General features: G+C 44.0%; 1 protein-coding gene across 4 annotated transcripts in view; it reads right to left on the reverse strand.

The window, feature by feature from the left end:
- Nucleotides 1-223: 223 nt before the first annotated feature.
- Nucleotides 224-26,253, reverse strand: part of LOC110537521 (drebrin) — a 99,629-nt gene continuing 73,599 nt past the window's right edge. The window contains exons 2-15 of one of the 4 annotated variants that reach the window (XM_036937477.2): nt 25,508-25,563; nt 23,003-23,115; nt 19,960-20,034; nt 17,460-17,609; nt 14,468-14,545; nt 13,590-13,741; nt 13,440-13,497; nt 12,542-12,598; nt 12,054-12,168; nt 10,803-10,931; nt 7,880-7,993; nt 3,528-3,976; nt 2,928-3,018; nt 224-2,683 (exon numbers count right to left, since the gene is read on the reverse strand). In XM_036937477.2, coding sequence (XP_036793372.2) covers nt 2,631-2,683; nt 2,928-3,018; nt 3,528-3,976; nt 7,880-7,993; nt 10,803-10,931; nt 12,054-12,168; nt 12,542-12,598; nt 13,440-13,497; nt 13,590-13,741; nt 14,468-14,545; nt 17,460-17,609; nt 19,960-20,034; nt 23,003-23,115; nt 25,508-25,563 — 1,690 coding nt within the window. In that variant the 3' untranslated portion in view covers nt 224-2,630. Of the gene's footprint in view, nt 2,684-2,927; nt 3,019-3,527; nt 3,977-7,879; nt 7,994-10,802; nt 10,932-12,053; nt 12,169-12,541; nt 12,599-13,439; nt 13,498-13,589; nt 13,742-14,467; nt 14,546-17,459; nt 17,610-19,944; nt 20,035-23,002; nt 23,116-25,507; nt 25,564-26,253 lie in introns of all 4 variants that reach the window. The other 3 variants (XM_036937476.2, XM_036937479.2, XM_090192388.1) reach the window with 3 other exon arrangements.

The following is a 26,253-nucleotide window of genomic DNA, read 5'->3' on the forward strand; positions in this document are numbered from 1 at the left end:
ATAATGGCCTACAGAGGAACAGTGGGTTAACTGCCTTGTTCAGGTGCAGAACGACAGATTTTTACCATGTCAGCTAAGGGATTCGGTCCAGCAACCTTTTGGTTACTGTCCCAATGCTCTAACCACTAGGCTACCTGCTGCCCCAGTTGTACAACTGGATTGGGGAGAAGTGGGCAAAAATAAAAAAGTCAAAAAAAGTCAAATCAAAACTCTGAAGTCATCGTTTGGAGGTTTTTAAGTCTTTTATTAACATACATCAGCACCTAGCATGTCACAAAAGATCTTGCGCTTATTTAAAAAAAACAGTGTGTGAGAAGCGGACGCAAAAGAGGGAAGAGAATCTTTTTATTTCTATCTTTTAAATAAAAAGATCAGTAAAGCCAAGGAACAGCTAAGCCTTGCTTTGGGGGCGAGTATTAGGGGTAGTAGTAGAGTAGTAGTCTCCTAGTAGTGCAATAGGGAGAGAATAATAATCACTAACCAGGAGGTTATCAGAGTGAAGAAGTATACATTGAAATTAGGTGGAAACGGTGTCAGTTACTGCTAAAGATGCAGGTTGGTCGGCTCTTACCAAGCATTAGGTGATTCTCATATACAGAAAAGGCTGCGAGGGATATGGAATCCCACCACGACTCAAATCTCTCTTCAAAGAAACTTCATGTAAAAATCTCACTCAATCCCACAACAAGCCTCAATTCAAAGTGTCATAAGGGCCACAATGACCAAAAAAACAAGTGTTAGTCGATCATTAGTTGTATATTACTAAATATCAAACACTATTTACAAGACAAAAAAACAACATTGTTCTTTTTTTCTTTCTTATTGCTTGCTGGTTCCCACTCAGAACTCTGTGGTAAGAACAGAGAGATATAACAATATAGAACTGTTCTATCTCTATGAATAAGAATGACAGGATTTATTTAGAATCAGATCAGAGGTGTGGAATCTCAGAAATGAAACTACCCTTGAACAGTAACAATAATAAACAACCTCTAGATCATATGAAGGAAGACTGAGACAGACAGTCTACAAGCCGTGTGTGTGTGGGGGGAGGGGGGGGGGGGTCAATAATCATCTGTTCTAAACATTGGAACATTAATAAAGGGGATAATGAGTCTTGATGATCAAAATCATTTCTAAGGCCTACGTGCAAAGCTAGTCTACTGTACTGTTTCTCATTTAGACTGTAGGGGTGAAATCAGAACTGAGATGACTGGGTGAAAGTCAAGCAGGGAATGAGACCTGTGCGAAAACAACATAGTCCCAATGGTAGAATTACAATAGTGCCTCTGAGGCCATCAAGGGGGCGTGCATGTGAACTACATCATTTTATAAGAAGGACGAGGGAAATTTAAACAGATGGAATGCAAAAAATTGTGAATTTGTGTCTACTGAAAAGAAGGGTATCATGTCATACAGCAGAGACTAGTGTGGCAGCTCTCCAACAACCTTAGCACAAGACACACTGTTCCGTTCATAGTGCCACAACGTGTGACGAATGTCCTCGTTCCCATCTGAGTACTCTAGATATAGTTATTGCCTAGTTTTCACTGGAGACGAAACAAAACGAGACTACAGCTATGGCCATGATTCAAAGATCCTGAATATTAATTTCTAGTACACTTTTAATAGGTAGTAAAAAATATACACATTTTCCTCTAGTCTGATTTTATGCTGGGATAGCACTAATACCTTCCCAGCAGAAAAACAGACTAGGGGAAAATGTGTATATGCCAACAATAAACAATAAGAAACTACGATAGATATTCCTTTTCAAAGTGACTTGCACATATATATATATTTTAGGGTTTTACTATGATATAGTACAATAGTACTGCTATCCCAGCCTGTACTATGATGTCCGCCATGCCTTTGTCTGGTTCCCCGCTCCTCCTCTATCTGTCTACAGTGGATTACGAGTAAGGTCCCATGGCCAAACTGACACATTGAAAAATTCAGGATTACACTTGGCACCATTCCCTCTCTGATCCCCCTCGCCCTTCCCCCAGGCACCGTGCCCACTTTTATCCCCAACCAGCTACCCAGAATGGGGGGGGGGGGGGATGTGTGTGTGTGTGTGTGTGTGTGTGTGTGTGTGAGGTTAGGTCCCCTAGGCCTCAGGGGAGAGGGCCAGAGCAGGGGAACTCTTGGCACTAGGGAAGGTGGAAGGTGGGGCCCAGGGTTGGGGGAGAGAGGAGGAGGGGGCTGTGGTAGGAATAATTGTGATTGGTCACAAAAGGGTTTGCTTTAACTTTTAATAGGCTACCTGTCTGGTACAGGGGTCATATCTGCTGTAGAAGACACAGACATGAGCTACTGAGCTGTGTATATAAGTACGCAAGAAAGTAGTTATCACTCTCTGCTATTTACTCTACATAGCAAATAAGGAGAAATATAAGAAATACATTTTAAAAAACAAGAGCTCATCATCAACCAATTAGCATCTCTAACAATAACTCGACAACCTTTTCGGTGGCTAACATTTTTTTGTTTTATTCTAGAACATTATACAGATTTTTTTTTTTAAATGCAAGACTTGTAATTATTACTTAAAAAAAAAAAAACAGTTCCGTCATTGATGATGCGTTGTTTCTACTTCCCTCCACCGGACTGTTCTCCTCCGCCATCGTCTAGTCGCTGTCCTCCATTACAGGGTCCGTGTCCCAGCACGTGATGTCAATCTCTGTACACACACAGTGCATAGATAAACATCCACAAATCCACTGGGTCAATCTTTGCACACACACACACACACACACACGTTTTAGTATTTTCATCAAGGGTGTCTTGCAATATGTCAAAGAAGGAGGCAGAATCAACCACATACCATCATCATCACACATCAGACTGTCTCAAAAATAAGTGTGACAGCAGTTCTTAAAAAAATGTGTTTCTGACTTCGCCAAACATGAAGCTCTCTCACTCACCTGGTGGCTTGTTATAAAACACTGGCGTCGGGTTCGTTTTAGCAGAGCAGTCCTCCTCCTCCTGCGATTGGCTGAAGTAACCCTCGCTCGCCTGCACAGGCAGACAGATTAGTTAATAACAGTATCGTCTCAGCATATAGACATTTTCCTCCAGCTATGCCATCACAAGTGTACACGGTTCAGTATACTGCATGTACAGTACAGTTTGGGTTATCTGGGGGCAATTCGTATAATCCAGTGCTGTACTGTGTGTTTTAGTGTATCTCTGTGTGTGTCAATCTTTGTTCCATATCAGGAACACAGAACAGACTTCCATCGTCTCCGTCCTAGGTAACCAGCAGCACTCACTACTGCCGATGTAGAATGCATTTACTGCCATCTTGTGGCCCATAATATTATCACTTTAGAAAAAGGAGAGATGCAATACAGGCATACAAAGTAAACAACTCACAACAAGTCATAAACCCCACATATGAAATACAGGAAAGTGTGTTCAATGTTAATTACATTCTGGTTATCAAAGTAGTTTCAAAGTAACTACATGGCATAAGGCTAACATAATGTAAAGTTCTGCCAAGTCATGTAACATGTCGTAATGACCTGAGTCCCTTCTTTGAGGAGCGTCTCCCCATTGGTCATCAGCTGAGTGTCATCTGAAGCATGTTGCAGTGCATGCTGGTAGCTCAGGGTCATATCGTGGGTCCCAGCCACGTCCACCAGGCTGGAGGGCTCGTCCTCAGCACCCCCGGGGCCCCCCGGGTAGAATGGTACGTCCCCCATCTCGTCGAAGCTCAGCAGGGGCTGGACTCGCCCTCCAGGAGGCAGGGCCTGAGAGGGGGCGGAGCCTGTGGCAGGACTGCTGTCCCATAGGTCCACCAGGGGGTCTGCGGCAGTGGGTGCGGGAAGGGGCCTGAAACCTGAGAAGGGGTCGTAGTCGTCCGAGGTTGAGGACGGGGCTTGGGAGTCTGGGCGGGTCTGGGGGGCCACGCTCTGAACGGGCTTGGTGGGAGTGGACTCCTGGACTGGGCCTGGCTGCTGCTTCGGCTCACCTGGAGGGGAGGGAGAGCGGGAATGTTATCAAAAGTTATCAATAAGCCCTGATAGGAGACAGAGCGAAACAGTCCAACGATCATTCATTTTTAAAACAAACTATAGGAAGTTGGTTGCAATTTCAGTTTAATCCACCAGAAAAGACCGAACAAATAAAACAACAAATATTATGGTTAAACTCAAATATACTAATTGATAAACTTTTTTTTTTTAAATAAACGGTACAATCTTTGTAAATTATATCATAAAGAGGACTGGTGGAGCTGTCACATGCAGCTGACAAAAATATATGGAAACGTCTGCGCTACCCAAAATTACAACCAACTAATTAAAGAATTACCGCAAAAGTGGAAGAGGCAAGTGGAAGGGGGAGAAAGAAAGGAACTTGTCTGTCGGCCCTGCATTAAAGACCAATTGTTTAAAGAATATTGTGATAAATAAAAAAGTATACCAGTTTATTTTAAGGGCCAAAAAATTGACAGCTGTGCCATACAGATTGCAAAATAGTTAGGAAGAGATCGAGTCAAAACTACAAATTTTTCCATTTAAATCATAATACAAAATTCATGCAACCAATAGAACGTTATATACAGTGCCTTCGGAAAGTACTCAGACCCCTTGACTTTTTCCACATTTTGCTACGTTACAGCCTTATTCTAAAATTGATTAAAATATATTAATATATATATATATATATATATTTTTTACAAATGTATAAAGTTTAAAAAATATATATACAGTGGGGCAAAAAAGTATTTAGTCAGCCACCAATTGTGCAAGTTCTCCCACTTAAAGATGAGAGACCTGTAATTTTCATCATAGGTACACTTCAACTATGACAGACAAAATGAGAAAAAAAATCCAGAAAATCACATTGTAGGATTTTTAATGAATTTATTTGCAAATTATATGCAGATCTCCTCTAGAGCAGTGATGTTTTGGGGCTGTTGCTGGGCAACACGGACTTTCAACTCCCTCCAAAGATTTTCTATAGGGTTGAGATCTGGAGACTGGCTAGGCCACTCCAGGACCTTGAAATGCTTCTTACGAAGCCACTCCTTCGTTGCCCGGGCAGCTCTTTGGTCTTTGACAGCTCTTTGGTCTTGGCCATAGTGGAGTTTGGAGTGTGACTGTTTGAGGTTGTGGACAGGTGTCTTTTATACTGATAACAAGTTCAAACAGGTGCCATTAATACAGGTAACGAGTGGAGGACAGAGGAGCCTCTTAAAGAGTTACAGGTCTGTGAGAGCCAGAAATCTTGCTTGTTTGTAGGTGACCAAATACTTATTTTCCACCAGAATTTGCAAATAAATTCATAAAAAAATCCTACAATGTGATTTTCTGGATTTTTTTCCCTCATTTCGTCTGTCATAGTTGAAGGGTACCTATGATGAAAATTACAGGTCTCTCATCTTTTTAAGTGGTTGAACTTGCACAATTGGTGGCTGACTAAATACTTTTTTGCCCCACTGTATATACACACATACATGTTACAAGTATTCAGACCCTTTAAATCAGTACTTTGTTGAAGCACCTTTGGCAGCGATTACAGCATCGAGTCTTTTGGGGTATGACGCTACAAGCTTGGCACACCTGTGTTTGGGGAGTTTCACCCGTTCTTCTCTGCAGATCCTCTCAAGCTCTGTCAGGTTGGATGGGGAGCATTGCTGCACAGACATTTTCAGGTATCTCCAGAGATGTTCGATCAGGTTCTAGTCTGTGCTCTGGCTGGGCCACATAAGGACATTGAGACTTGTCCTGAAGCCACTCCTGCATTGTCTTGGCTGTGTGTTTAGGGTCGTTGTCCTGTTAGAAGGTGAACCTTCGCCTTAGTCTGTGGTCCTGAGCAGGTTTTCATCAAGGATCTCTCTGTACTTTGCTCTGTTCATCTTTGCCTCGATCCTAGTCTACCAGTACCTGCTACTGAGAAACATCCACACAGCATGATTCTGCCACCACCATGCTTCATCGTAGGAATGGTGTCAGGTTTCCTCCAGACGTGAAACTTGGCATTCAGGCCAAAGAGTTCAATCTTGGTTTCATCAGACCAGAGAATCTTGTTTCACATGGTCTGAGAGTCTTACGTTAACTTTTGGCAAACTCCATGTGGGCTGTCATGTGCCTTATACTGAGAAGGTGCTTCTGCCTGGCCACTCTACTGTAAAGGCCTGATTGGGGGAGTGCTGCAGAGATTTGTCCTTCTGGAAGGTTCTTCCATCTCCACAGAGGAACTCAGGAGCTCTGTCAGAATGACCATCGGGTTCTTGGTCACCTCCCTGACCAAGGCCATTGTCCCCGGGCGGCCAGCTCTAGGAAGAGTCTTGGTGGTTCCAAACTTCTTCCTTTTAAAGAACTATGGAGGCCACTGTGTTCTTGGGGACATTCAATGCTGCATAAATGTTTTGGTAATCTTCCCCTGATCTGTGCCTCGACACAATCATGTCTCAGAGCTCTACAGACAATTCCTTCGACCTCATGACTTGGTTCTTGCTCTGACATGCACGGTCAACTGTGGGACTTTATATAGACAGGTGTGTGCCTTTCCAAATCATTTCCAATCAATTGAATTTATCACAGGTGGACTCCAAGTTGTAGAAACATCAAGGATGATCAATGGAAACAGGATGCACCGGAGCTCAATTTCTAATCTCATAGCAAAGGGTCTGAATACTTATGTAAATAAGGTATCTTTTTAAAAATTTTATAGATTTGCAAACATTTCTAAAAACCTGTTTTGCCTTTGTCAATATGGGGTATTGTGTGTAGATTGCTGAGGATTTGTATTTTATTTTAAATTTAAAATCCATTTTAGAATAAGGCTGTAACGTAACAAAATGTGGAAAAGGTCAAGGGATCTGAATACTTTCTGAAGGCACTGGAGATGGGGGATACCGTCACCCCAGCTCTGCAGATTTTGCTGTGAAGAGACAGAATCATTAGATCATTTGTTTTGGTACTGTCCCATATGTAGCTTGTTGTTGGTCACAGGTTCAGGAATGGCTGAAGAATTGAAACATTTACCGGGAGATAACTGCAAACAGCACTGCTGGGGGATTTGAAAAGTCACACTCACTCGATCGATCGATAATACTCTTAGCAAAAAAAAATACTTTCATTTACAATCTAATCTGTAGAAACTATAAGAATAGAAAGGTTCAGAATTGTTGTGAAACATCACAGCACCGTTGGAATATATATGGCAAATAGAAGTGGATAATGGTCAGAGACAGATGGGAGGGGTTCAGAGACAGATGGGAGGGGTTCAGAGACAGATGGGAGGGGTTCAGAGATAGATGGGAGGGGTTCAGAGATAGATGGGAGGGGTTGAATGGAGCTGAATGATGGGACTAAAGCAAACAACAGATAAATATTGTAAAATATACTGGGTCCGTAAAATGTACAGCACATTAATTCGGAAAGCCTTATTTTAAAATGGATTACATTATATTTCCCCCCCCCCCTCATCAATCTATACACAATACCCCATAGTCTAGAGACATGAGCAGGGGAAGCCCAGCCATCTGTGAAGGCAAATGAGGCCTGGGCAAACACAGTCCCAGTGTGTGTGTGTGTGTGTGGGTGTGTGTGTTTTTGTATGGGATAAATAATAGCCACGCTGTATCACAACCGGCTGTGATTGGGAGTCCCATAGGGCGGCGCACAATTGGCCCAGCATTGTCTGGATTAGGGTTTGGCCGGGGTAGGCCGTCATTGTAAATAAAAATGTGTTTTTAACTGACTTGTCTAGTTAAATAAAGGTACAAAACAGGGCCAGGGCTCTCAATAGTTTTAAATGTTAACATTAACCATGTACAAAGTGGCCTATAGCAACATAATCAAACAACAAAACAACTATTTAAGTCCTTGTTAGGCCCCAGTATAACAACTCTGTCCAGTCTTACCCCACTCGTTCCGGCTGTCGTCCTCTGCCTCCTGGATGGGTGTGGTGACTATTTTAGGGATAGGTGTTGGGGACATCCCCATGCTGTGGTCTGAGCTCCCTTCATCATCACCATCTGGAAGAAGGTCAGACAACACACATTGAGAGGGAAGACCACCACAACTTCCCATAATCACCACCCAACATCACCATTGTGCAATACCTTCACTCACAATCAAAATGACGCCTAACATTCAACACCAACACAATAAACACCAACACAATAAACCTACAGCACTACTCCACAATCAAAAGCACGTTCAAAAATGTTACCAAACACTAAACCCAGTCAAAACGCCACCACACAAATCACATAATGAACACAATGAAATACCACCATTGGTCACAATAAGCACAATCAGGCTAGCCTGAACACTGCATTCAATTTCACACTGGAGATGACAACGGTGTAGTTATTCATTTCAATAGCGACTTGAATGGTGCAACAGCAGCTGTATATCTGCTAAAGCACAAATGCAGCTGGTAATGAGATCATGTGACACATGGGTGACATCCCTGGCGGCGGTGAAGCGTGGGTCCTTCCCAGCAGGCATTTGTGCATATAGCTGTAAGTAAGCAGCAACAACAGTTATATTCCCATGCATGAGCTGCAGCAACAGTCACTCCACGAGGGAGTCTTCTCTCCTCTCCAATACACGGCCTTCAATCAGTACTGTAGATATAAGTTGCCCCTAACCACTGATACAGGTCAGACATCCGATGATTATGATTAGCACGGAGTTAAAAGTAAGCTGATCCTAGATCTGGGCTTAGGGGCATCCTTCAACACCTCGCTCAAAAAGAGAGTCAGATCTTCATGGTGATGTTGTCCTGATCTAAACAATGAATTCACCTGAAAGCAGAAATAGTGTGTGAGGGATTACCTTTGTTTTTTGTCTTGACTGATATAACCATGCCCCAGGATACATTGTGGATGTGTGTATTGTCCATCAAAATGACACATTAAGTGATGTGGATAAATCTGTTTTGAGTCAGCTACTGATTTTCTGCTGTCTGTAATGCACATTGCAAAGAATGACCTGGGAGGAGATTTGACCTGAGGAGGGCGAATCTCGATGACAAAGAATTCATATCCATTCAACGAATAAACTCCAGCACATTATACAGGCTGATACACCAAACACAATTCCCTTCAATTCAATTTAGACCAGGAACTGCGGGCACAATAACAGAACGTGCTCGTGATTACTAAGAGCCAAAGCACCAACAAACCAACCATTGATAATGACCAACATCACTGTGACTGGGAGCAACAGGACATAAAGATGACTGACTGGTGATGATATACAGTGACTACAGCATCTTGCTTGGGTGGGGTTCCCACTTCACTACTAATCTAGGGGTCTTTAAACACTAAGAAGAGAGGATAGGATATTGTCCCGTCCTCATCAAAGCTGAACCATTTAAAAACACAGTTTCAGTTTAAGGGGGGAAATATTTCACATGCAAAAAGTACAGGCTGAATTTCATGGTGGTATAGGAATCCCTTTGCAGGAAAACCTTTGACATATCTAGGGTGTTGGGTCTAGTAGGAACTAGTTGGAATTGGTTGGCCACCCTCACCAGAGCTGCCTTCACAGACAGACCATAGAACATTAAGACACAGTACAGTTACAGTACAATACTCCACATAGGTCAGAGGTAACATCCATAGCGGTCACACAGGGCCCACAACACAAGCCCGGAGACCACAGGCAACACAAATGAACGAGCAGCTCGACGACGACATACACTCACAGGTCATAGTTCAGGAGGTACGCGAGGTATGTGTGTACGGGCAGAGCATCACAGTCCAAGAGTAGCATGAGAGCAGAAACAGGGTAGGGAGAAGGAGGTAAAGGTGGACACGAAGTGAGATCGCCAAAACAAGTCATGAAGCATGGAACCTACTGTTTGCAGGTTTGGATAATTCTCCTCCTCTCCTCCAGGTGAAAGCCTGCCCAATAGGGTTTACCATGACTAGTCCCCTAACCATAATACCATCCCCACAACCCCTGGATAAAAGATCAGACCTCAGTGGACAACATATAAACATTGCGACCGAGAGGAATAATGGAGTAAACATCATTGGCATGAAGGGGATGGAAGAGTTGAAGCCGTTGACAAGATAGTGTGTTAGTGCGTTAGGGTAGTTAGTACTAAGATTAATTTGTGATAGGATATATAAGAGGCAATAGTAGGCTGAACTAAGGGCCATGATCAACACAGCTCTTTGATAGATACAGCCATCATCAAGGGGGCTCCCGAGTGGCGCAGCGGTCTAAGGCACTGATTTTCAGTGCTAGAGGCGTCACTACATGTTGTTGTATGTGTCGAACTGCTTTGCTTTATCTTGGCCAGGTCGCAGTTGTAAATGAGAACTTGTTCTCAACTAGCCTACCTGGTTAAATAAAGATTAAATAAATACAATTAAAAGTATATATATTTTTTTAATCAGCAAGACAACTAAAAGCACACTGCACCAGAGTGGGAGTGCAGAGAAAGAGGCCAAACCAGGAGCTTGCTGACTGACTGAGACACCACCTGTAATAGGATCTGTCATCACGCTGGGAGGACTTTTAGCACAGAGCACCGTGGGTTTTAGCACATTGCACAGCCACCCATCTCCTACAGACAGCTCACCAAGGACTCAAAATAGAATAGAGCATGTCAGGCCCAGGTTAGCTAACAGTAGTGCTGAGCTAGCAGGGGTGAGAAAGGATGGGGTAGAGAGGCTGAGTTTGCCCCAGAAGCTTTAGGGTGGGGTTCGTGGTGAAGGATTGGGGGTGAGTGTCCTCTACTGTGGTCCTGTGAGGGTGGGTAGGGGGGCTAAGGGGGGGGGGGTCTCCATGTCCTCCCTGCTCCTCCTCCTGTCCAGTACCTACCGGGTGCAGTGGGCTGCAGCCTCGCATGTGGCGGGGTGCAGAGGGGGGGCGGACTGGGCTCGCTGGGACTGTGCTGCTGCTTCAAGAACGGGCTGTCCAAACGGCCTGGTAACGGGCTGTCCAAACGGCCTGACAAAAGACAGGGCCCAGGGCGACACACACACACACACGGAGCGGCACACACACACACACACATACACGGAGCGACACACATACAGACGCAGGGAGGACAAGAAAAGACAAGATAGAGAGAGACAGGGAGAGTAGGAGGAAGACAGGAAGGAGAAAGTCAAGATAAAACGAGGTAAGGTCCAAGAGGATCCCCGTGAGAAGTGAAGGATTGTGGGGGAATGGGCATGGTCCCATATAAACCCATTAGTGAGGAGAGAAGAGGAGACACCCAAGAGAGGTTCCGGAGGAAGAACAGAGGGAGACACCAGAGGAATAAAACGTACGGATGGATGAATGGAGAGACAGACGACAAGACAAATAGACGCACAACCATGAATCAAACCAAAGAAGTGAGGTCAAAGAGAGAAAGGAAGAGAGAGTGGTTAGTGTGATAATGACACACTGTGGACAAAGTAGTGATGTAGTAGAAATGAGAAGCACTGTTCTTTGAAGTTATCCTCGTCTCCCTGTTCTTCTGCACCAAGCTCATTAATGATGGAGAAAGGAACTGAACATGGATTCAGTTCAGTATCTTCAGATGGACTTGGAATGCAACACAGCTATAGTCCGTTATGAAAATATGCCGTTGCTTGTAGACAGAAACAGATTGTTTCAGGAGATTCTTTGGTTGCTTGGGTTTGCAGGTGGACAGGAGTCTTATTCAGTATGGAGACCCTCACTGAGTCAGGCACTTCTTCCAGTTTCCATTCAGCTCCACCTGGCTCCTTTGAGCCACTTGTTATCCATATCTATGTAGTCTGCAAGGGAACACTGCTAGAGAATCCGTCTCTCTTCTTCATCTGTCTTCAACTGGATTACTCCTCATCTTCATCTGAATTCTACACCAACTGTTCTCCTGGCTTACAGATCTCAGTGGGATATACAGCTGTCTGGTCCAAAGGGCTCTGTCCACTACCAGTCATAACAGACACACTGGGGGGGGGGGGGGGGGCAGTACAGTCCAGGGACTGAGGCAGGTGACGAGGTGAATGACAAGACGAATGGTGGTTTTGGTGACCCAAAGACATCCACCCTCCCTCCCTCCCTCCCTCCCTCTCCTCTCCTCTCCTCTGGTCTTACCGGCCCTGTGGATAGAGACAGGAGAGACGTCCACACCAGTGGTCACAGCCTTCTCTTTCTGCTTAAAGAACTCCCTGGGATTGTCCGCCCGCTGGGCAATCAGGGCTTTCGCCTCCTGTCAACAAACAGACATACAGTACAACATTAGACAACTAGAACACACACGCACCCCTGTGAGACACACTCACATCACAGCATTTCTCTTACTCACAGAGTCCGACACACATATCCTACTGTAGCCTGAGTTGTCCCACTAACACAGATCCAAAACCCAGGAGTACTACTGTCACAACGACACACATATACAGGCCATGAGTCTAAGATACAATGTGCTTTACTCGCTGTCTCAACTTAACACCGGAGAGAAGTGGGACACACAATCTTATATCATGGCAAAGTAAAGCAGGCTATAGTACAACAAATCAGTCATTTCAGTGACGGTGTGTTTTGTAGTAGCAGTGTTTGTATGCTATGTTTTTTCAACCCACCTCCACTTCCGTCTCCTTGTTCTCTTTCTCCAGATCCTCATAGCTAGGTTCTGCTGTCTGCAGACAGCGAGAGAGCACGAGAAAGACAGAGATACAAGGAGAAAGAGTATAAAGTTTATATCTTCTACATCAATCCAGCAGGGGGTAGCAGAGGCTACATTTTTAAATCACAGTGATGTCATCCAGCACTAGCAGGATTGCAGTATGATTGTCTGGAAACAACAATAAAGAAGCATAAAAGATGTCTACCATTTCATACAACCACATTAGTACATCATTACGTTCTCACGGCATGGCATCACAGAAACACAGACATATAAGCAGGTATTCTCAGGGTTCTGAAAACAGAAGTATTGTTTTTGCAGGAAGTGAGTCTTAAAATAACAGTGGCTATAGTGGAATGGTAAGAGGAAGGAGATAAGTGTTGTTTGTTTCATGTTGTGTCAGGGTTAAAATATTCATGTTGATGCTACTATTGAATTAAAGTTGGATTTTTTTTTTAAACAGGAAATGTAATTCTTGATTCTTCTTAATTTTTCTCCCCAGACAATATCAATGATTCATGACTAGTCTCAAAATTAGATGAGAAATTAACTCTAAAAGCAGACTGCCTCTATCTGTGATGTGGAGTAACTAAGGCAAGACCCTCTTTGGCACAGAACAAAGAATATGCACACAGTTACTATACACACACACACACACACACACACACACTTTCTTAAAGAGTACAAATACTGGCCATGGCTCTTACTACAGTATGAATTCAGGAACAAATACATTTACTTTCAATGACCTCTAAAAAACTGTTGATTAAAAGATTGCATTTTCTTATTTTTAAATCACTTCCTGAATTGACAGCCTTCAATTCAAATTGACTCCAGCCCTGACACACACTTACTATGAGGGGCTGGTTCCGTGTCCTCTCTTTGGCCTCCTCTTCCTCTTGCATCTTCTTTCTGCTCCACACACACACACAAAGTTACCACATGGATCAATCACAAGAGTTTACAGTGATACTTCACATTACCCATAAGACACGGCGGCCCACCTGTGTTCCTCAATTTGCCTCTCCCTTTCGCGGTACCTCTTCTCTCTATCCTCTTGCTCCTTCCTTTCCAGCTCCATTCTCTCCTCCTCAAAGCGTTGCCTCTCCTCCGCAACCTTCTTCCGCTCCTCCTCCTTTCTCAGCTCTTCTTCACGCTGGAACACACAAAGAACCAAGAAATATATTGTATTATTTGTTGAATAATTCATTAACTCTGCTGGAGTTTGGTGTAGCGGTCTAAGTTTCCGACTTCCGGACCACATATGCCCCCGTGGCGATGGGGGTTCGAGCCCCTCTGTACCCCTCTCTACATCGGTCTCCCTATCGGTACTGACACCTGTCCTGTCAAACAATCAAATATTTCAGAAAAAACTATTTCAATAATCCCTTTGAATTAGTAACTACATCATGAAACATCAAAGACTGAAATGCAAAACAGAACACTTGGCGTTGGTCCTATTGAGAGGAAGCTAAATCAACAGGCAATTTGTAAATGGAAATCTACTCAGATAAAGTTGCATTTCAGAGTTGAGTCTAACTTGCAGAGGGCAAAGCCGCCCCCTCATAATGATTCAAATTCAAATAACCTAAAAGGACAGACAGCAATGGATGTCATATCACATGAGTCTCATTGGCCAGTGGCAATGCTTCAGGAAGGGGGACATGGTTTGACTTTGTTTTGATCCTACTCCTACACACACTCAAATTGAAACCGCTATTCATGCTATCACTACTAGCCTGAGGAAAAGGTAGAGGGAAAAAAGACGAACGAATAACACTGCTGCTGCTCGTCTCCAGAGTCCTTGTTCCAGTCAAACTCCCCTCCCTCTTCTATCCCGCTTTTCCTTCCTCATGACAGTTGGAATCATGTTCTTTCCTACCTTGGCTTGTTCCCAGAATTCCTCTCTATTGATCTTCTTCATCTCGATCTCTGCGTTGGTCTTGGTGTACACGGTGCCCTGAGCATTCGTCCAATAGAGAAAGAGCAGTGGGAAACAGGAAGTGGTCGGTTACATCCATTCGTCAAAGAGCCATGGCACAGTTCTGTGCCCTCCAAATCCTATTCCACCCCACCACCCTGTAACCAACAGGGTCAGACTAGACATATAGTGTCATATTTCTGTTCCACACACACCGTATCACTTATTGTACGCCACTACCTGGATATGAATTATATTCGTTATACAACTTTAACTTCTATGTATATCACGTATAAAAAGGGGGGAGTATCAGACCGTTTACATTAAGAGCAAAGAAAGCACTACGTGATTTATGATTCAGATAGCGAGAATAGTACAGCCTGTACTTGAACCCCTAAGGTGAGGGCCTTCAGAAAGTATTTGTACCCTTTGACATATTTCACACTTGGTTGTGTTACAGCCTGAAATCAACATTGATTACATTGACACACAATACCCCATAATGACAGTGAAAACATGTTTAGAATTGTTTGCAAATTTATTGAACATGAAATACAGATAAACGTCCCCTTTTCAGGACCTGGTCTTTCAAAGATCATTAGTAAAAATCTACATTTCTTCATTGTAAAGGGTTTAAACACTGTTTCCAATGATTGTTCAATGAACCATAAACAATTAATGGACATGCGCCTGTGGAACGGTCGTTAAGACACTAAGCTTAAAGACGGTACGAAATTAAGGTCACAGTTATGACAACTTAGGGCACTAAAGAGGCCCTTCTACAGACTGAAAAACACCAAAAGAATGATGCCCAGGGTCCCTGCTCATCTGCGTGAATGTGCTTTAGGCATGCTGCAAGGAGAAATGAGGACTGCAGATGTGGACAGGGCAATAAATGGCAATGTCCGTACTGTGAGACGCCTAAGACAGCGCTACAGGGAGACAGGATGGACAGCTGATCGTCCTCGCAGTGGCAGACCACGTGTAACAACACCTGCACAGGATCGGTACATCGGAACATCACACCTGCGGGACAGGTACAGGATGGCAACAACAACTGCCCGAGTTACACAAGGAACGCTTAATCCCTCCATCAGTGCTCAGACTGTCCGCAATAGGCTGAGAGAGGCTGGACTGAGGGCTTGTAGGCCTGTTGTAAGGCAGGTCATCAGCAGACATCACCGGCAACAACGTCGCCTATGGGCACAAACCCACCGTCACTGGACCAGACAGGACTGGCAAAAAGGTGCTCTTCAATGACGATGTTATTATTATTCAATGTCAGCTTTTTTGTTGTTGTACCCATCTACCAATAGGTGCCCTTCTTTGTGAGGCATTGGAAAACCTCCCTGGTCTTTGTGGTTGAATCTGTGTTTGACTGAGGATCCTTACAGATAATTCTGTGTGTGGGTTACAGAGATGAGGTAGTCATTCAAAAATCATGTTGAACACCATTATTGCACAGTGTCCATGCAACTTATTACGTGACCTTTTTAAGCACATTTCTACTCCTGCTTTTTATTTTTTATGTCTAAAAACATAATTCCACTTTGACACTACGGGGTGTTGTGTGTAGGCCAGTGACAAAGTATAAACGTTATCCATTTTAAATTCAGGCTGTAAAATGTGGAAAACGTGAATACTTTCTGAAGGCACTGTGGATGTTATCCAGGTAGGCTGTTCAAATCACAGTGTGACACTAAGCATGTTGAATACTAGAACCGCCTTTCCCATTGTAAAAGACACATGATCTAGTGCATTTTGTTAGTGTCGTCTCAACCTTCCAAGTTCTAGTTATTTGCTTCAACATGTGGTCATGTTTTGCCAACATTTTCAGAATGTGCATCTTTAGCGTAGCGGCTAGCCTAACGTACTACTTCAGTTGTGTCCAGATAAACAGAGAGCGAAGGAGCCTGCTAGCTGTCCAGCTGAGTGACTCATTCCTTATTAACCCCCTAACACACAGTAAGGCCTATTGTCTCAGTTCCTAAACATTAACAATGCCTCGCTCTCAGAGGCCCGTTCCAACGCTTTCTTGCCTCTTTCCCTCTCTTTCTCTTGCTTTTCTCTCTCTCTCCCTCTGTCGTCTCCCTCTCTGAATCTCTCCCCCCCGCTCCCCTCCTCTAAAACAGTAACATGGCTGTAGCCTTGTGTCACTCATCACACTAATAGAGAGCTTGAGGGCCTCCCGAGTGGGACCACGGGCTAAAGGCACTGCATCGGCGTTACTACAGATCCAGGTTCGATCCCGGGCTGTGTCGCAGCCGGCCTCGACTGGAAGACCCATGATGTCGGCGCACAATTGGCCCAGCTTCATCCGGGTTAGGGGAGGGTTTGGCCCAGAGTCGTCCGGGTTAGGGGAGGGTTTGGCCCAACTTCGTCCAGGTTAGGGGAGGGTTTGGCCCAGCTTCGTCCGGGTTAGGGGAGGGTTTGGCCGGCCGATATGTCCTTGTCCCATCGCGCTCTAGCAACTCCTTTGATGGGCCCGGCACCTGCACGCTGACCCGGTCACCAGTTGGACGGTGTTTCCTCCAACACATTGGTGCGAATGGCTTCCGGGTTAAGTGAGCAGTGTGTCAAGAAGCAGTGCGGCTTGGCAGGGTCATGTTTAGGAGGACGCATGGCTCTCAACCGTCGCCTCTCCCAAGTCTGTACAGGAGTTGCAGCGATGGGACAAGACTAACTACCAATTGGATATCACAAAATTGGGGAGAAAAAGGGAACTTATTTTAACCTCTGTCGTAACACTCACTCCCCTCTCCTGCTAGACTGTCACTCTTTCCCTTAAACCCATCTCTACTCCTTCAATAACTCCCTCTGCATCTTTCCCTCCACCAACTCTCTCTCCATCCTTCTAATCCACCTCTCTCCTTATAGCTCTCCATCTTATCCTCCATCTCTCCACCATCACACCACCTCCTATCCACCCACCCATCCCTCCCCTCTCTTGTACCACTCCAAGCTCTCCGTTCTCCTCCTCTCTGGTTCTCAGACGGCTGAGGACGGGGCTGGCCACCGAAGCCGTCCCATTGGTCAGTCTCTGTCCAATGGCGGATGGTTCGATGTCGTCCATGGTGCTGGCATTGACGATGATGTTGACTCCCTGCGGGCAAAAAGCAAAAAACGCCTCTTCAATGGCCTTCCCCTTTAAATTGATTGTGTGAGATGGTATCCCACGGGTAACAGGAGAAAGATCCAAGGGGTTCTATTAGTGTCAGACTACAGGGCACAGGCCTCCTCTGGCAACCTTTGATTGGGGGAAACACACACACACACACACAAGCTTTAGAGCCACGTGGTTGGAAGGATAAAATTGGTTATGTCATGGAGAGACGGAGAGAGGCTAGAGATGGCCTTAGTGGATGCAAGAGAGAGAGGGAACGAAAGGTCAAGAGGGAACGAGAGGTCAAGAGGGAAAGAGGTCAAGAGGGAAAGAGGTCAAGAGGTCAAGAGGGAAAGAGGTCAAGAGGTCAAGAGGTCAAGAGGGAAAGAGGTCAAGAGGTCAAGAGGTCAAGAGGGAAAGAGGGAAAGAGGGAAAGAGGGAAAGAGGGAAAGAGGGAAAGAGGGAAAGAGGGAAAGAGGGAAAGAGGGAAAGAGGGAAAGAGGGAAAGAGGGAAAGAGGGAAAGAGGGGTGAGGAAGAAATGCATATGTGCCCCATGCCAGACTGTTGATTGAAGCTAAAAGACATCAAACAGTGTTTAATATCACACACATGTACACTGAGTGTGCAAAAGATTAGGAACACCTTCCTAACATTGAGTGGCACCCCTTTTGCCCTGAGAACAGCCTCAACTTGTCAGGTCATGGAGTACAAGGTGTGGAAAGTGTTCCACAAGGATGCTAGCCCATGTTGACTGCAATGCTTCCCACAGTTGTGTCAAGTTGGCTGGATGTCATTTGGGTGGATCATTCTTGATACATACAGGAAACTGTCGAGTGTGAAAAACCCAGCAGCGTTGCAGTTCTTCACAAACTCAAACCAGTGCGCCGGGCACCTACTACCATACCCCTTTCAAAGGCACTTCAATATTTGGCATGCCCTCTGAATGGCACACATACACAATGTCTCAATTGTCAATTGTCTACACTCATTCATCTACACTGATTGAAGTGGATTTAACAGGTGACATCAATAAGGGATCATAGCTTTCACCTGGTCAATCTGTGTCATGGAAAGAGCAGGTGTTCCTAAGGTTTTGTACTCTCAGTCGTGTTCCCACAAACCAGAGTAATATAGAAGACACACATCAAAATGGCTGTTGTGTTTGGGAGTGAGAATGATGCTGTGGGGATCCTGTTGTGTGTGCATAAGGATGATATCTGAGACAGGATAAACCACACACACGTCTGCCTGTGTGTGTGTGTGTATGTAAATGTGTGTATGTGCGAGCCTGTCTGCATGTGTGTCCTGCCTGCCTGTGTGTGTGTGTGTACCTGACAAGTGTTTGTGTCTCCCAGCTAACTAAAGCCTTTTCAACCAACTAATCCCACATTAAATCGAAGGCCAGGGCCATCAGTGTGAGCAAGCAGATGGCCACAGAAAAGAGCTGTTAAGGCAAAGGTGACAGACACTTCACATCAATTGACTGAGGCTGGCTAGCCAGGATTCCTCCAGCTCCAAGGCCTTCACAGTCAGGAGAAAGACTGCTCTTTATCTCCATCTCTTTCACATATTTTTTTACATCTTTATTTAACCAGGCAAGTCAGTTAATAAGAACAAATTCTTATTTACAATGGCGGCCTACCGGGGAACAGTGGGTTAACTGCCTTGTTCAGGGGCAGAATGCCAGGTTTTTACCTTGTCAGCACGGGATTCGATCCAGCAACCTTTCAGTTACTGGCCTAACGCTCTAACCACTAGGCTACCTGCCGCCCCAATTATTCAAGAGACACCGCGGATAAAAAGGCAGAAAGAATTGTCATCTATCTGTCTCCTACCTCCGAGCACCTTGTTCACAATAACATTAGAGAGTGCTGTGTTAGTCATCCATACATATACACACACACATAACCTCTACTGATCCTGTGGGCGGACCAGTGGAATCACTCCTATACCCAGAATCACTGAGCTGATTCTCAACAGAAAGCTAAAATGGCCCTAGGCCTCTGCTCTGGCCGGGCTGGTAGATGACAGTCTCTCTCCATATTTTAGATCCAAGTCAATAAAAGAGCATCACTGAAGGACGCTGGAGGAGAATCTAGGCCCATATTCATAATGACGAGGAAAGCTTTTTTACATCATAATTAATAAGATTATGGTCAGGGGGACCTGATCCCAGATCAGCACTCCTACTCTGAGACCGTAACAAAACGGGCGCAGAGAAGCAGATGGCATTCAGACATCAAATAGCTTTTAATTTAGTCATTCAGGGAAGTTTTAATAAACAGCTTCAACAATGTGTCTTAGAGAGAGTCTTCGAGTAGCAGTTGGGTTTACCTCAGTGAGACTGACCTGGAAAAACTCTGCAATGTTAGCCACATGGCTGGCACACTGACACTTCCTTGCATCAGGCACATCCTCACCAACCTGGGAGAGGAGTAATGGAGAGGACAGAGAGGGAGAGGAGAGGTAAATGGGGGAAGGGGTGAAAAAGGGAAGACAGGAAAGGCAGGTTAGTGTCTGTTACCCATTTCAAGGATACAATCTTCATCATCAATCAAAGTAGCCACATTGAAAGGATTTGATGGTCTCTATCAAGTGTATAATGTGTTGTGTGTTTAAGGACTCGAGATAGAATTGTATTCAACTTTAAATTGGTGTCTTTATGTTCAGTTTTCCAGTAGTAAATGTATGAAGCGTTATTCCTCAAAAGAAAAATTCCTGGTAGGTTGACATTATCATGGCCTTTTGAAAACAACGGTAAATATACACAATGGCCACTGATTACATAAAAAGAACAGTGGAACAGCAATCATCCATAAAAACACATGGCTACTGATTTGGTACAGCTGCTAGAGAATTATCAAATCAAATAATTGGTCAAATAACACCAATTTCAGGGCTATTCACCTAGTTAATGAAACGTCTCCGGAGAACTGCTCTAAATACTTCACTACTTTACTTTACTTTACATCGTAGAGCTTATAAGGACAACAGGAAACGGCACGTATTTTCAGCTTCCTGTTTGAGAGGGGAGTTGATGGGCGACTGCAATGTCTGAGAATGACAAGGAACCCAAAATGAAGGGTTTGAAATAATGAACAAGATACCCTCACTGCAGGGCCATTCGAACTTCTCTCCTGCTTTCTCCCTCCCTTCATCCCAATTTTCTATTGTGACAAATACATTATAACATTTGCTGTATACTTATCCCATGCAGTTTAGTCCAATCTTCATGTATGAGTGCTTCATACTGTATTTGGTATGAGTAAGCTACAATGTCACAATGTAAAGGGTTTTGATTTGAGGAAAGCACTAGCTACTGCAAATTTAAATCCTGATTGTCATTCTGCTGTGTGGTACAGTATATGGGTCATTCCAGAGCAGAGTGGTGAGAGGTGCTGTGATGGAGACCAGTAGCCAGAGGGGATGTCTGGGCCTGCCACAAGGATAGGGACATAGAGGCCATTAGGCTGTCTCAGACTGCCTGAGCTCATATTCCCCTAAGCTTCACTCTGATAGGAGGGAGGGCTTGGGCCATCAGAGAGAACACATACAGTGTATACCCATAAACAGAGATGTGCATATAGTATCAGTCAAAAGTTTGGACACACCTACTCATTCAAAACTTTCTTTATTTGTTTTACTATTTTCTACATTGTAGAATAATAGTGAAGACATCCAACAATAAAATAACACATATGGAATCATGTGGTAAACAAAAAAAGTGTTAGACAAATCAAAATATATTTTATATTTGAGATTCTTCAAATTAGCCACCCTTTGCCTTGATGACAGCTTTGCACACTTGGCATTCTCTCAACCAGCTTCACCTGGAATGCTTTTCCAACAGTCTTGAAGTTCCCAATATATGCTGAGCACTTATTGGCTGTTTTTCCTTCACTCTGCAGTCCAACTCATCCCAAACCATCTCAATTGAGTTGAGGTCAGGTGATAGGGGAGGCCAGGTCATCTGATGAAGCCCTCTATCACTCTCTGTCAAATAGCCCTTACACAGCCTGGAGGTGTGTTGGGTCATTGTCCTGTTGAAAAACAAATGATAGTCCCACTAAATTCAAACCAGATGGGATGCCAAGCTGGTTAAGTACGTCTTGAATTATTTTAAAAAAAAGACAGAGGTTGGAGGTTGGTTCACAAAGAAACAGAGGTTGGAGGTTGGTTCACAAAGAAACAGAGGTTGGAGGTTGGTTCACAAAGAAACAGAGGTTGGAGGTTGGTTCACAAAGAAACAGAGGTTGGAGGTTGGTTCACAAAGAAACAGAGGTTGGAGATTGGTTCACAAAGAAACAGAGGTTGGAGGTTGGTTCACAAAGAAACAGAGGTTGGAACCAAAATGTCAAACTTCGACTCATCGGACGTGTTTCTCGTCCCAAGCAAGTCTCTTCTTATTATTGATGTCCTTTAGTAGTGTTTTTTTTGCAGCAAAGGCCTGATTCACGCAATCTCCTCTGAACAGTTGACGTTGAGATGGGTCTGTTACTTGAACTCTGTGAAGCTGCAATTTCTGCTGGTGGTAATTCTAATGAATTCATTGTATGCAGCAGAGTTAAGACTGGGACTTCCTTTCCTGCTGCGGTCCTCATGAGAGACAGTTTCATCATGGGGCTTGATGGTTTTTGCGACTGCACTTGAATAGATTTTCAAAGTTCTTGAAATGTTCCAAATTGACTGACCTTCACGTCTTAAAGTAATGGACTGTTGTTTCTCTTTGCTTATTTGAGCTGTTCTTGCCATAATATGGTATTTTACCAAATAGGGCTATCTTCTGTATACCATCCCTACCTTGTCACAACACAACTGATTGGCTCAAACGCATTAAGGAAAGAAATTCCACAAATTAACTTTTAACAAGGCACACCTGTTAATTGAAATGCATTCCAGGTGACTACCTCATGAAGCTGGTTGAGAGAATTCCAAGAGTGTGCAAAGCTGTCAAGGAAAAGGGTGGCTACTTTGAAGAATCTCAAATATAAATTATATTTGGATTTGTTTAACACTTTTTTGGTCACTACATGATTCCATATGTGTTATTTCATAGTTTTGATGTCTTCACTATTATTCTACAATGTTGAAAACAGTTCAAATAAAGAAAAATGTGTAGGTGTCCAAACTTTTGACTGGTACTGTATACACATATTTATAGACATGTACTGACCAAAACTATAATGCTACTCTGTGTATCATATATCCTGATGCCTAGTCACCTTACCTGTATACATATCTACCTCTATCACTCCAGTATCCCTGCACATTGTAAACATGGTACTGGAACTGACCGACCCCATATATAGTATGCTTACTTTCTTGTGTTCTTATTTCTTATTTTGATTTATTGTGACACACACACACACACACACACACACACACGACTCACCCAGTTGATGAGGACGTAGCGCGACAGTGAGGCCGTGGGCTCCTTCAGGCTGCAGAAGCCGTACATGACCCTGCCATTGTCGAAGGTCACTGTGATCTCCGGTAGACCTCCAGCTAGAGGGGGGGAGGCAGTGGAAGAGGAGGTAGAGGAGGGAGGAATAGTAGGAAGGGAGGAATAGGAGAAAAACAACAAGATGGAGGTGCAGGATTTCCACAAAAATCTCACCAATACCACTCTCCAGGCTGACCTGTGTTACCCTCTAACCCAGTCTCTGCCCTCCACATTATGTTCCCCAGTGCCTCAGACTTCAGTGCTATACTGCTCCAGTCAGAGGCAGCTCTCTGCCCTATATGATCCTCACTGTTACCATCCAATGGAATAATTTAATAGCTTGATAGTGATAGTTCTGGCAGATGCATGTCCTCCATGACTTACACTGAGGAGAGCTGCAGTTTGGAAGTATGGCAGGCTTAAGTCCACTGAGAATAGGCAATCCCCAGTCAACTGTAGCAATGCACTGTTGAAATATTAAAATCTCATCTATGGTGAAGGTATTGCGATGGCGAGGCAGCTGACTGTCTTTCACAGGGTCATGATGTGTGGCATTTGTCACACTCACACCTGACTACTCTTATGCAAGTAAACAGAGCTGCCACCAACACACACTCAAACCTACCCCAAAGCCTATCTGTCAAATCAGAGTGAGGTCTCACTGGTCCAGCCCGCCCACTCCACCTACTGTACACCAATAGGATGACTGATGGTCTGCCTCTCCTCAAACATGGCAATAAATCAACTCTGTGTGTGTGTGCACACGTTGTTAGAAGCCTCCATAACAGTAGATCTAAGAAGACAAGGCCAGCCTATCAGCATCTCTCCCAAACATAATAAACAGAGCAGTGAGAGCTCAGCACCGGGTACTGTTCTGTTTATCTGAGATATGGAACACTTTCATTAACAGTCATAATAACTAACTAATGAAATAATGATTATGGCATTCCTAATGGAATAGTTATCATCTTAACACCAAAAACAATGGCTGGCTGTCACTTTCAATGGAGGCCACAAAGCTACTGCCACATTTCCCCTCCAGGCTCTTTCCCCAATCCAATAGGAAACTTTACACCCGTACTCGGGTTGATAAAGGCAGATTTGGGTACTGATAATGGCCTAAATTGTTTTATTTAACTAGGCTAGTCAGTTGAGAACAAATTCTTATTTTCAATGACGGCCTAGGAACAGTGGGTTACTGCCTTGTTCAGGGGCAGAATGACAGATTTTTTACCTTGTCAGCTCGGGGATTCGATCTTGCAACCTTCTGGTTACTAGTCCAACGCTCTAACCATTATGCTACCTGCCACCCCATGATGTCATGGGCTGAACTTAAGCACCGCACACGACAGTAAGTTGCCCCATCCCTCCCCCTAATTGGGCAACTTTTGCCATATTTGTGTTGTCCGAGTGAGGGAAATGCTGTAAATTAAGGGGACTCGATGTATTTTGAAAGATGAGGATTATAATAAATACCACTTTAATGTCACACAAGCAAGCCAGACAACAGCGATTCCAAATGTGCACTTCACATTTCGATGTCATAAAACTCCTATCATATACAGTATCAAGGTTTATGATCAGTATGTTTGATGTACAGTTACAAGATGACATGGCATCATACCCTGGGTTGTTTTGAACAGAAGGAGCCTGTTTGTCTATTGTGAAGAAATGTCACCATGGAACACGCAGCTGAATGCAATCATGAGTCCTTTCTATGAGCACCAAAATTACGATCTGTTTCTCTGAATTGCCTTGGGAAAGCCTAACACTAAGATTGTATTTTATAACTTAGCTAGACATTTTGGCAAGAGAACAAGCTGGTGGTAGTGATGTGCAGTTCGCAAACAATTTGTTATTTTTGAACAACTTTTTTTCCAAGAGCCATTATTTTTCTGAGTGACTTGTACATGTGACCTGCTGTGACTCGTTCCTTTGACCACAATGAATTCTACCACAGGATTAATATGCGCTCCTCTGGCTCTATGGGTATCTGCTAGCAGTAATTGCGCAACGCTAGTTAGCATTTACTCACAAAACCACCTCTAACTTCCTTCATACTGGACACAGACATAAAAATGGTATCCACGAGTGCATCTGACTCTGGGAAAGTAGATAAATAGCCACATTGACAAAATCCTGAAGTATTCCCTTTAAAAACATGCTGTATGTAAAATAGTGTGTGCTATACATTGGAAAATAAATAAATGTGACTGGATGACAATATAATGATGTTTCAAACATTAGGGCTGGTTTCCTAAAGAACTTAAATCTGCTTCATGTTCTGTTTCCATTCCACGATACTAACAAGTATCGCGTTTCTAGTATCATCCCAGCCCTACTAAACATACAGGTCAATTCCCACCAATGTAAAACGTTAATCAAATAAACAGTGAAACATCACATTTAAGAGTGTAGAAGGATGGATGGACGAATATGGTAGATTTAGCTTACCTCCTGATGATGCCAGTGTCAAATCATTGCTGTTGTCCTCATATGTGTACAAGGCCCTGCAGGAGGGAAACAGAGAGGAAGACCGTCAGACATAGAAACCATCAAAACATCCCAGCCATATACTCTTTTTGACCAGCGCTTGCTCCAGTATGTTTATATTTCACATTCATACTGTCGTAACTCATAAGAAAGGATGTACAGAGAGATGAACAAAGAGATTTAAAAAAAGGAGAGATGCCAGACACTGTCACAGGGAGACTCTTGGTCTGCCTGGCTGGGCATTAAGAATATGACAAACGCCACCTTTAAAAAGGGAGGCAACATCTCGAACCCTGCCCGGACGAGAGGGTGCTGCTCTCTACAGCCAATGAACTAAACTAGTTCTTCACCCGCTTTGAAGCAAGGGGCGGCCCCGCTCCCCCAGCCTGTCTGGAGGAGGACGTCATGGCAACCAAGAGCGCACTTGTCATCAATGAGGAAGTCGTACATCCACTGTTCAAAAGCACTGGAGCATGAAAGAGCTTGGGAACTGATAACACAAGTGGTTGTGTCCTGAAACACTGGAGCCAGTTCCCAGGGTGCCACCTGATCAAATATGCTGACGACACTGATTTGGTCAGTCTCCTCAAAGGGGATGAGACGAGCAAGGACCGGCTCTAAATTATGACTAAATCTAAAACTCGAAAAATAACACAAAAAACAAAAGGACGTGGTGATTGACTTTCGAAGGAAGTCTACCATGCACA

This window comes from Oncorhynchus mykiss, chromosome 12, assembly GCF_057628025.1.
Source record: "Oncorhynchus mykiss isolate SJ-2025 chromosome 12, ASM5762802v1, whole genome shotgun sequence".
Classification (NCBI taxonomy): Eukaryota; Metazoa; Chordata; class Actinopteri; order Salmoniformes; family Salmonidae; genus Oncorhynchus; species Oncorhynchus mykiss.